The sequence below is a fragment of the Balaenoptera acutorostrata genome, chromosome 20, assembly GCF_949987535.1.
Source record: "Balaenoptera acutorostrata chromosome 20, mBalAcu1.1, whole genome shotgun sequence".
NCBI classification, from domain to species: domain Eukaryota; kingdom Metazoa; phylum Chordata; class Mammalia; order Artiodactyla; family Balaenopteridae; genus Balaenoptera; species Balaenoptera acutorostrata.
The window spans coordinates 10,034,798-10,047,122 of record NC_080083.1 but is presented as its reverse complement, the minus strand read 5'-3'; the positions used below and the strand labels follow the sequence as shown (position 1 = coordinate 10,047,122).

At 51.2% G+C, this 12,325-nt stretch overlaps 1 protein-coding gene and 1 long non-coding RNA gene across 5 annotated transcripts in view; one reads left to right on the top strand and one right to left on the bottom strand.

Moving 5' to 3' along the window:
* Nucleotides 1–12,325, bottom strand: part of LOC103006516 (uncharacterized) — a 155,094-nt gene that overhangs the window by 49,542 nt on the left and 93,227 nt on the right. The window lies entirely within an intron of this gene.
* On the top strand, nt 1,592–9,333 carry ALOX15 (arachidonate 15-lipoxygenase). Its single transcript, XM_007166489.2, is given in 15 exon segments — nt 1,592–1,779; nt 3,355–3,559; nt 3,830–3,911; nt 3,996–4,118; nt 4,278–4,381; nt 4,574–4,734; nt 5,615–5,758; nt 5,915–6,124; nt 7,437–7,523; nt 7,625–7,706; nt 7,709–7,793; nt 7,967–8,088; nt 8,662–8,762; nt 8,875–9,042; nt 9,154–9,333. Coding segments are annotated over 15 exon segments (1,989 nt in total). The 5' UTR covers nt 1,592–1,644.

The window sequence follows — 12,325 nt, the reverse complement described above, 5'->3', positions numbered from 1 at the left end:
AAAATAACTCATGCTTCTGTAAAATATTTTAAAAATTCTAAAGTATGTAAAAAATGAAAGTCCCTTCTCCACCTTTTCCCACTCCCTAGAAATAATCCTTGCTAATACTTTGATGTCCACTCTTTCAGCTATTTTTCTATGTTTATTGTGGACACAGTTTATGCTCATTGTTGACGGAGTTTTTAAAGTTTGAGGATAACTTTTGTCCATGGAGAGAACACTCCACAAATATTGGTATTTTATTTAATACTCGATTTATTAAACATTTATCTATAAACAGAACTTTGAAAAATAAATTTTAATATTTAAACATTGCTTGCATACTTCATTAAATTTCCTTAAATAATCTAAACTGCAATTACAAATTTAATATGATGATTCTTTTGAATACAATTTAAACAGTACACAAAAGGAACACAAATACAATGATTACAAGACTTACTGTCATTATACATAAATCTGTTTTAACATACCAACACCATGGATTTAATTACTTCGTTGGTTTCTACTTGTTCTGGTTTTTCTCTAGGAATAAGATATTTTCTCAAGGTTGCTAAAATACTTCTTTTGATGTTTTCTTGGTGTTACCAAAATCTTGCCAGATTCCCTCATATCCCGCAGAGAATATTGTCTCAGATCCTTGAATGCACTGAGGCTACAGAATAGGGCTTCTCAGCAGATTGATTCACACTTGGGGCTCTGAAGCTTGTTGTTTCTTCCAAGGAGCTATCTTTGCTCCAGTAAAACTTCTCCTGTTACCCCAAATAGTCTTTTAATGTTTGCATCTTCTACATAAGTTTTTAATTTCTGCAATCTCTTTCTCCTCTGAAATGATGGATTCCTTTAGTTTCACTTGGCTAGAGTTATGGAACTTCTGGTTTTGTCATTATGATAAATTGACTTGCTTTGTTAGTATTATTAAAAAATTATGCGTGCATTCTTAATGTCTTACGGTTAAGGTGGCGTCTAGTGGATTTTGCTTCTCTTTAGGACATTTGGCTAATTCAGCATCTCAGGACTCCCTTTCTCCTTGGTCACAGAGTGTGAGTACCAGTGTTGGTTAAGGGGTTGGATCTCCTTTCTACCTGGTTATCATGTGCAGCACATGGCGCTGATCAGTCCTTCCTGTTCTTGGAAGTTATTTTTTCCTGGGACTACTTGGCTCCCAAATGCTGCTGGGTCCCGTCTCCTTGCCGTCTTCATCCTCCCTTGCAGCCTTGAGCACGACCCTTGGCAGTGGTGAACCAACTTGTGAGGCGCGCGTGTGTGTGTGTGTGTGTTCGCGCGCGCGCTTAGATGGAGGGGGGCACCGGCCACTCCCACCATCTGTCTTCCGGGCCAGGCGTCGATTCCTTCTTCCTGCATGTTTTCTACCCAAATCCGCATCTGCTTCCCCCTACCACCCTCCTCCCACCTCTGCGCCCCCTGCCCCCTCCCCGGGGGCCCCGCCTTCTTGGGATCAGGGCTGAGCTCTGGGCTGCGCGGAGCTGAGGACCCCAGAGCGCGGCCAGGCGGGGTTGGTTGGAGACCTGCCACCCACACCCCGAACTCCGCAAGGCTTCGGAGGGGCGTGGTCTCGGGCCCAGTTATTTAGCGCATCCACTCTTCTTCCCGCTCAGAAGGGGTGAAACTTCTTTGGGCAAGATGGTTCTCTACCGCGTCCGCGTGTCCACCGGGTCCTCGCTCTACGCGGGTTCCAACAACAAGGTGCAGCTGTGGCTGGTCGGCCAGCACGGGGAGGCGGCGCTCGGGTGGCGCCTGCGGCCGATGAAGGGCAAGGTGAGCTGGCCGGAGCCGAACGGGGTGGGCTGCGCCCCTGGCCCCAAGACCCGCAAGTCCCCGGGAAGAGACGCGCCGCAGCCGGCCTCCAGCTCCTCCCGGCGGCTCCGGGAGCACGCCCCCGCGCGGAAAGGGCTAGGAGACCGCGGGAGTAAAGCTCTTTAGGGAGGGACGCGGCACACGGTAAATGCTCAATAAATGTTCCCCCCGCCCACCCTCCTTGGAATTGGGATAGTCTTGCGCGCCCGTCGTTCCACAGAGGTCTTTTTTTGGAAACTCAGGGGTCCTTAGAGCGGCCGTCCGTCTCCTGTCTCCTCTTCTTAAAAGCTACTATTTCAGATCTTCACAGATCTTCTCCGACCTTGCGGGCTTTATCTCCAGGATGTGGCGGGGATGGGGACACAGGAAGAGGGGGGAGAAGAAGCCGAGTGATGAGAGCACTCGATTTCCCCACCCACCCCCTCTCCCCTCTCCCATCACATCTACCTGGTATTCGCTCCCGGCTCCTGTTACTTTTTGCCTCCGCCGACCCCCAGATTCCCATCTCCCGTCCAGCTCTCTCCAAGATCCCCAGATCTGATGTCTGGCCCATGGACGCTTCAAAGGACCATGCTCAAGTGAGGTCCTCCCCTATCCCCACGTCCAGACCGCTCCCCTTGTATCCCCCAGGTGCACTCCCACCTCCGCCTCTCTTCGTCTCCGTCCAGCCAAGAATCGATCGCTGTCCAGCCCATCTCTTAGACATCTCCGGCATCCATACCCTGATGTCCATCCCACTCTGACCACCAATGTCCCCTCGAACCTACGCCACCTTCATTCTCTTCACCCGCCTCATCGCTTGCGCCCCTGCCCTTCCAAGCCCTTCTGCAGTCAGAGCGATTTCTTCCCAATACATTCCCATCCTTAAAACATTCCCCCGACTGAAAACATTTGAATGGCTTCCGCTTACTCTCAGCACCAATCCAGAGCTCTTGGCTTAACCTTCCAGACTTTACGATCTGGTCCTGCTCATCTTCCCACACCTCGCGCTCAGCGCTCCAGCTCCGCGACGCCGCTCGCCCAGCGTTGGCCTTGGCTCTCCCCGCTTCCCCTCCCTGGCCTGCCTTTCCCCCCGCCTTTTCCTCTTTCTCATTCTCCCCGGCTAAGCCCTTTCCACCTGTGCGTCTCCGCTTAGACGGGATGTCCTCGGGGAAGCTTGCCCCGGGCTGGGTGGGGCCTCTGTCGGCGCTCGGCCTTGGTGACGGGGTAGAGGGGACACTGTAACTGCCTGGTCACCAGTGCGCTCGCCCACGGCGCGGTGCGGGTGCCCAGTGCCCAGCCTAACGCTCGGCACAATCAGTGACTACAGGGAGGAGTGCCCCTCTCCATCTTCCGTCTCCCGCCTCACCCGGGGCTGAGGAACTCACGACCGAGAATGGGGTCGTGGAGCCACCTGCTTGGTGCGCGCCCCCTTCCTCTCCGGCTCCTTTTGCGCCGCTTTCTTTCCCAGAGGCCCAGAGGGAAGGGCGTCCAGAGCTCAGTCCGAGGATCCCTTCCAGAGAGGCCCTCTTGTTGACCCTCTTCTGTCGCGGGCAGGAGGAGGAATTCGAGGTGGACGTGCCAGAGTACCTGGGGCCGCTGCTGTTCGTGAAGCTGAGCAAACGGCACCTCCTTCAGGATGACGCGTGGTTCTGCAACTGGATCTCCGTGCAGGGCCCCGGGGCCAGTGGGGACGAGTTCAGGTTCCCATGCTACCGCTGGCTGGAGGGCAAAGGCATCCTGAGCCTACCCGAGGGCACTGGTGAGCAGCAGGGGGGCTTGGGGGTGAGAGGCCTCCGGGGGCACGAGAGAAGTTGGGGGTGGGGGAGCGAAGAAGGGGGCGTGGTCTTTGGGGGTCACGGAAGAGGCGGGATGCTGGAACTGGCACAGAGCAGCGTGGAGACTGGGGGTGTGCAGTGATGCTGAAGGGTCAGGGGCCAGCCGCAAGGGCGGGCTGAGGGGCCCTTGGCAGGGACAGGGGAGAGGCTCTCAGGAGGAGCCTCATGGCCCATGCCCTCCTCCCCACTTCTAGGTCGCACAGTGGTCGACGACCCTCAAGGCCTGTTCAAGAAACACAGGGAAGAGGAGCTGGAAGAGAGAAGGAAGCTGTACCAGTCTGCCCCACTCCCACTTCCTGACCCCCCAGGGAGCCACTGACCCTTCCCCAGTACCAATGCCTGGTTTCATTTCCACCGCAGGTGGGGTAACTGGAAGGAGGGGTTAATCCTGAATATGGCCAGAGCCAAAATACATGACCTCCCCACAGATGAGAGATTTCTGGAGGACAAAAGAATTGAATTTGAGGCTTCACTGGTCAAGGGGTAAGAACAAGGGAGGCTGGGTGACAGGGAGCTGTCCTGGTTCAGTGGAGGCCAGTGGGTTTACGGACTTCACAGGGCTGGACCAGCCCAAGGTGGACGCGTGGGGTTGTAATGTTTGATTCTGAGAATAACAAACTCTTCGCCCATCCTTCCCTGAAGGCTGGCAGACCTAGCCATCAAAGACTCTTTAAATATTCTGACCAGCTGGAACAGTCTGGATGACTTCAACAGGATTTTCTGGTGTGGCCAGAGCAAGTTGGCTGGTTAGTGCCCCTACCCCAGTATTTCTCTCGGGACCCTTGCCCCCAGATCCTACCCAGTCTAGGGAACCATGGTTGGGAGACCAGAGGCCTGGGCCCCTCCAATAGGCTGGGGTCAAGTGGGGATGGTTTGGTGGGGGTTGGAAAGACCAGGAGCTCAGATCCCACAGCAAACTGCACAAATGCCATCCCCAGAGCGGGTGCGGGACTCCTGGAAGGAGGATGCCTTATTTGGGTACCAGTTTCTCAATGGCTCCAACCCCATGTTGCTGAGACGCTCCAATCACCTTCCTGCCCGCCTAGAGTTTCCTCCAGGGATGGAGGAGCTGCAGGCCCAGCTGGAGAAGGAGCTCCAGGTATGGACGTAAGAGCCCTAAGGAGACCACACAGTGAAATGGGGGTGGGGTCAGTGTTTGCGCTGCTGTGGGGGTCTACCGTGGGCCCAGCTTGCTGCCAAATGGCAAGACGGGATTCTACAGCAGAAATCTTTTTTTTTTTTTAAATATTTATGTATGTATGTAAGTATTTATTTAGCTGTGCCGGGTCTTAGTTGTGGCATGTGGGATCTTTGTTGCAGCATGTGGGATCTTTAGTTGTGGCATGCAGGCTCCTTTAGTTGCAGCATACGGGATCTAGTCCCTTGAGCAGGGATCGAACCTGGGCCCCCTGCATTGGGAGCGCAGAGTCTTAACCACTGGACCACCAGGGAAGTCCCTACAGCAGAAATCTTGAGTGATCCTGGAGGGGTGCCCCTCCATGGCTTTCCTCCCCTAAGGAGAATAGCATGCTGTGGAGGAAGAGTATGTGATGAGTGACAGAGACAGAGTCAAAATGAAGAGCTGTAACTGGGTGCTAGGGACTTAGGGAGAGTGTGGAGTAAGAGAATCAGGGTCAGGGCTGGGGCTGTTCATAGGGAGTCAGCATGGAACCAATAAGAGAGAAAACTCATGGGATTTAGGGTGAGACAGACTTGAGCTTGAATCCTGGCTCTGCTGTTTATAAGCTGTGTGACTTCAGGCAAGATATCTATCCTCTCTGATCATCTGTTTCCTCTTTTATAGAACTGGGGCTAATTCAAGTGCATCTAAGAATTATATGAGGCAATAAGCACATGATCCATTAGCTGGTAGGAAGTAGGTGATGGAGACAAATTAGTTTCCTTCTTCCTTCGGGGAATCAGAGTGGGAAGAAGATGTCTTATGCTGATAGCAGCCCTTGCCCTCTGCCCCCATCCAGGGAGGCACACTGTTTGAAGCTGACTTCTCCTTGCTGGATGGGATCAAGGCCAACGTCATCCTGTGTAGCCAGCAGTACCTGGCTGCTCCTCTGGTTATGCTGAAACTGCAGCCTGATGGGAAACTCTTACCCATGGTCATCCAGGTGAGAGGACCCAGGCTGTAGGGGTGCGGCAGCAGTCAGATGGAGAACACTAAGCAACTTTGGAGGAAGAGGAAGAGCTTAAGCATGCAAGGGAAGGGGAGGCTGTTGTGCACTGGCCCTCACCCCTCCCAAATTCCACTTCTGTCCCTGTTCCAGCTCCAACTGCCATGCAAGGGGTCTCCCCCACCACTGCTTTTCCTGCCCACAGATCCCCCGATGGCCTGGCTCCTGGCCAAATGCTGGGTCCGCAGCTCTGACTTCCAGCTTCATGAGCTGCAGTCTCATCTCCTAAGGGGACACTTGATGGCTGAGGTCATTGCTGTGGCCACCATGAGGTGCCTTCCATCGATACATCCTATGTTCAAGGTAACACTTTATCCACCCCTTCTCCCCCGCTCTCTGCCCCCCAGAGTGGTCCCACCTCTGGAGGCACCTCCTCTGTGGAATCTCAGCTTTTGGGAAGAAGCAACCAATAAAAGACAAATGAACAATGGCGCGAGAGCATGGCTTGCTCTGCATTTCTAACAGGGTGATATCACTTCCCGAGGAGGTGAAAATGATTCATTGATGGGGTGGGGAGTGGTGGGAGGGTGAGGGAGTGGGGGGCAAGAAGTCTTACTCTTTTTATGTATAAAGCACAGATACACATACAGTATATGAACAGAATACACAAATGACTGGGGATTCCATCCAGGGAGAGGGGACCATGCAAATAATATAAAAGATTTTTCCAGCCAGTTTTGAAGGGTTCTCAGATAGTAACACAGGCCAGTTAGAGGGGCTCAGGTCAGCGACAGTAGTCTGGTTCATTACAGTTAGAACAGAGTGTTCGTCCATTAACGTTTTTCTTGGGTGTCTCCATCTCCGATGGGGCAAATAACCATTCTAGATGCTAGTGCTAAGCAAGACAGGCAAGGTCCTAGTCTCTGGGGATTTTCCTATCCATTAAGGGCTAACAGACGGTGAAGATTGTATTGTAATAGATCAGCTGTGGTGAGTACACTGCAGAGAATCAGAGCAGGGTGATGTGATAGTGACTTTAGATTGGGTGGTCGGGAAAGGCTCCTTTCAGGAGGTGACGGAGAGAACGAAATTACATGGAGCCAGCCATGAGCAGAGCAAGGGGCACATTGCTCTAGGCAGAGGGAACAGCTTAGTGCCAAGGTCCCGAGTCAGGAACAAGCTTGGAGTGCTTGAAGGACAGAAAGAAGGTCAGTATAATGGACAAAGCGGAGGGTAGGAAATGAAGTTCTGGAGGTAGCAGATTAGACCATGTTCTGGAGGGCAAAAAATCTTAAAAATCTTATTATTTTTATGTATAAAGCACATATATATTTACAGGACGTAACAGATATATAGTATATCTGTAGCACTAAAATTTCATGGGGCAGGTAAGAGTGCAAAAAATATCAAAAAAGCCTCCTTTGAGAAGTGACAATGAAAAAAAGGTGGAGAAACATTGAGCTAGACCTTGAACAGTCTTACATGAAGAGAAAAGGAGAATGATTTCTTTCAATTATCAAAGAACATTAAGTCAGTGGTGTCGAGGGGCCACTGGACTTCAGTCCCTGCTTTTCCTGAAGACCTGGTACCTTTCCCGCTTTTCAGCCCCTATTTCCTGCAGGGACAGGCCGCAGCTGTCTTCTGACCCTGCCCTTCCCTGTTCCTCTCCCTCCAGCTTCTCATTCCACACATGCGATACACCATGGAAATTAACCTCAGAGCCAGGACTGGGCTGGTGGCTGATTTGGGAATTTTCGACCAGGTATGAGGAGAGAAAGGGGGCGGTTCCGGAGTTCACACTCCCTCCGGCTCTGGCCTCGGGGCAGGTGGACTGCCCTGACCCCGCCTGTCCTTGCTCCTCAGGTGGTGAGCATGGGTGGGGGCGGCCACGTGGAGCTGCTCAAGAGAGCAGGAGCCTTTCTAACCTATAGCTCCTTCTGCCCCCCGATGACCTGGCTGAGCGGGGGCTCTTGGGAGTCAAGTCTTCTTTCTATGCGCAAGATGCCCTTCGGCTCTGGGAAATCATCTCTCGGTGAGGTGGCAGGGGGCGGTAAGGCCGGGGAGGAAGCTGGGAAAACAGGATGGTTTCCCATGCTGTTTTCAGGATGGCCCCCCAGCTGGGGGGCCTCGCGGGCAAGGAGCAGAGGGCCTGGGGGCTCCCTGTCATCAGCCTCAGCTCCCCCGCCCTGACCCCTCCACTGGCAGCTACGTGGAGGGCATTGTGAGTCTCCACTATAAGACGGACAAGTCTGTGAAAGAGGATCTTGAGCTGCAGGCCTGGTGTCGAGAGATCACTGAGATTGGGCTGCTAGGGGGCCAGGACTGAGGTAGGATGAGCCCCGAGACTCCAGCACATGATTCCTCCTTAGAACTTCCCCAGAATCCTCTCTACTTCTATGGAACCTTCCAGAAGCATTCCCAACCCCTGTGAAAACACCCAAAGCCTTCCCAGATTCCTTTTCCTCTCAGCTAGAAGCAGGTCTCCATCCTGTGCACTGAGAGCCCCTCTAGGTTCCAGATGCAGTGGGACTAGTGGTTGCTCATAAATGTTTAACAACTGGCTCCCTGGGGAAAAAAAAATGCCCCGATTTGTAGCATTTGCCCATTTCCATGGTGTAAATATTGCACTGTGGCTACCAAGGTGATGTCAACCAGCTTGCTAAATACTTGAACATTTGACATCATTGACTCTTGTGAGCCACACCAGCACCCCACTGAGTGGGACCCTCCCAAAAGATCTCCCTGCTTCCGCCACTGCAACCCACGCTCATGTCACTTCCCATAGTAGTTACTGAGAGTCCTTGGTCCTCTTCTTACCTCTCTTGCTCTCCTCCTCAGTCCCTCTGAACTCTGCCTCTATCCTTGGCCTCACAGCTTCTAACTCTCCTTACCCCTTGCAGGGTTTCCCATCGCCCTACAGTCCAAGGACCAGCTCTGCCACTTTGTGACCATGTGCATCTTCACCTGCACTGGCCAGCACAGCTCCAACCACCTGGGCCAGGTACTTATCATAGGGGGGAAGCTGGGCATTTGTGCCTGGAGGGGGAAGGGGGCTGTGTGCAGGTGGTCTTAGGGGTTTTCACGTTTAGTAGACATTGACTGCCCCTCCTTAGCTCGACTGGTACGCTTGGGTCCCTAACGCACCCTGCACGATGCGGCTGCCCCCGCCAACCACCAAGGATGTGACACTGGAGACAGTGATGGCAACACTGCCCAACTTTCATCAGGCTTCTCTCCAGATGTCCATCACTTGGCAACTGGGCAGACACCAGTCCATCATGGTGAGAGCCAGGTGCCCAGGTCCCCAAGGAAGGGGGAAGGTACTGGGAGCTGTGGCACTCCAAACTGAGGGTCAGTGAAGCTCTCAGCTGCCTTTTTCCTCTCTGTCCCAGGTGGCTCTGGGTCAACATGAGGAGGAGTATTTTTCGGGCCCTGAGCCCAAGGCTGTGCTGAAGAAGTTCAGGGAGGAGCTGGCTGCCCTGGAAAAAGACATTGAGATCCGGAATGCCAAGCTGGACTTGCCCTACGAATACCTGCGGCCCAGCCTGGTGGAAAACAGTGTGGCCATATGAGTGTCCCTAGCCTTGGGTTGTTTCGGCCCCCTGCCACCCAAGCCACACCCATCCCTTAGTGCTCTCAGTCTTGCCCTCCCCAAACCCCATTCTCTTCCCAACTCCCATCCTCCCCAAAGTCACCTTTTCATTGTCTGCGCCCACTGGGAACAAATTTTACTCCAGATGCAGGACCTAGGGACCTTGCCCCTATTTCTTCCGTCCCACCCCGACCCCTTCTTCCTTGATCTTTCAGATCGCCCATAGGGCAGGTTAACAGCCACATTTATACAAACAGTTTCAAGAATAGAATAGGGTGATAATGAATGAATGAATGAACCTTTTATGAATCAAATATGATTTTGAACCTAAACTGAGTTAATGACAGGAAAAAGATATTTTAGACTAATGAAAGAAAAGAATTTAGTCCAAACTATACTAAATGAAATATTGGCAAAAGAATATATAGCACATCTTTCTAACTGGATGGGATTCACTGCTTGTCCTGAGACCAGACACAACACAAAGCAAACCATTAACACAGCAATTCTCAAGATTTTCATTTCATGACTCACTCAGAAAGTGATAAATGGAAGTAAACTGGTTAAACTGCAGAAGCTGCTCTCAGCTGGAGGTATTTGGCCTCAGGGTTTTGCCCAAGGGATCTATATCGATAATCCATTTGCACTTCATCAGTTGGGAAGCTCCAAGTAAAAATGATTAACTGGAAAAGTACTAAAAATCTCATTATTTTAACGGGGGACAACAAAGGAGTCAATAAAATCCAACTTCTGTATCTGATTAAAATGTTGGAAAAATAAACTTGCAAGTTTGATTTCTTAATATGATCATCTGTGGATATTGTAAAACAGAAACTAACAGTAAACACAAACCAGAATTGTTTCCTTTACAGCACGATCAAAGCTGCTTCCTACCTCTGATTCTATTTAATTTGGCAGAAGACTTATGGGTGATGCTTGGTCTGATTCTTGAAGGAAGAACAGGAAATAAAGAGTTGAGAGGCTGGGGTAGAGTTTAATGCTGGGATCCAGGAGAACCCACGAGGAGGTAAGAGAGAGCATGGCACAGCTTCACACCAGAAATAATGCAGTCTAGCGAGTGGTGCAGTGCAGGGAGGAGCGAGGGGCTAGGAGAGAAGCGGTGGGAAGGAGCGATCTCATGAAGAACATGTTTCACGCCAGGAAATTAGGCTTGACCTTTAGGAAACAGCCATTGAAGGATTATAAGTAAGGGTATGACAGGGTCCTGGAAGTCACACTCACAGAGGCACCCCCTTCTCCTTGGAGGCCATACCCCTATCTCCTTGGAGGCCACACCCCCTTCTCCTTGGAGGTCACATTCTCTTCTCCTTGGAGGCCACACCCTCTTCTCATTGGAAACCACACCCCTTCTTGGAGGCCACACCCTCTTCTCATTGGAGGCCACACCCCCTTCTCCTTGGAGGTCACGTTCTCTTCTCATTGGAGGCCACAAGAATGCACAGTGACCAAGTGAACAAGGGCTGAATCTCGGGCAGACAGGCCCTGGGCAGGAGTACGCAGCAGTTTGTTTCCCAGTGAGAGGGCCTGGGCTCTGGCGACTCCACACCGCAGCTTAGTGCTAGGTCTGGGGCAGACAGGCCCAGGAGAAGTCTGTCACAGCGGCAGCCCAGATCTCAGGCAGCAGCACAGCTACCTCAATTCCTGCGGCCACAACACCCTTGACCCCCCAAGACCCAGCCCCAGCCCACTCCACACCACAGCCTTGTACTAGATCAGGGAGGAGCACAACAGAGAAAGGGGTGCGACCCTGGGCTGCTTCTGAGTGGAACCACGGATGCCTACACAGGTGGCACAGAGCTTCTCTGTGACTACACGGGCCTCACTTGCTTCAACAACCGCCTCCTGGGAGACAGAGCCTGACTGAACCTGACTCTCAGGGCCTCTACTCCAGCAGCTGGGGAGCAGACCCCACCCTGACAGGATGGTGACAGCCATGGAGCAAAGAGGAAGCCCCGCCCAATATCCAGCACAGGGTCTGGACACCACAACACCAACCACACCCCCTGTACCAAGGGGTTAGCTGCCAGCACGCTCTGAGGAAAGACATGGCTGGCATCCATACCAAAACCAGCCCTTGGGACTTTCCTGGCAGCTTTCACTGCCATGGCCTGGGTTCAATCCCTGGTTAGGGAACTAAGATCCTGCAAGCCACGCAGCATAGCAAAACAACAACAACAACAAAAGCCAGCCCTCGCACCAAAAATAACGGACCCACACGGTCTACACAGGGATACTCTCACATAAAAACAGCCTGCAAGACCACAGTAGATAACGGTTTCTCCTGAATTCCTAGAGACAGAAAAAGTTAAGTAAAATGAAAAAGCAGAGGAACTACTCCCAATTAAAAGAACAAAAGAAATCTCCTGAAAGAACAAATAATGAAACAGACCTCACCAGTCCACCAGACCCCAAGTTAAAAAAGGAGGCAATAAAAATGCTAAAGGAGTAGAGCAGAGATTGGCAAAACATTGTAAATCAACTATACTTCAATTAAAAAATGTTTTAAAATGCTAAGGGAATTAAGAAAGATTATCAACAGAAATGCAGATCACTGTAACAAGGAACTAGAAAACTATAAAGATGAACCAAAGTTAGACAATTAAATTGCCTAGATAAAAACCAATCTAGAAGCAAGGAATAGCAGACTAAATGACACAGAAGAACGAATAAGTGATCTAGAAGATAGAATAATGGAAATTACCCAAATAGAATGACAGGAAGACAAATAAAAAAAAAAAGAAAAGAAAAAGAAAGCAATATATGAGATCTACGGGGTAATATAAAGTGTGCCAACCTACGCATAATAGGGGTTACAGAAGGAAATGAGAGAAAGAGAAGGGGATGGAAAATGTATTTGAATAATATCCAGTCATGATAAAAACTCACCAAAGTGTGGGCATAGAGGGAACATATCTCAATGTAATAAAAGCCACTTAGGACAAACCCACAGC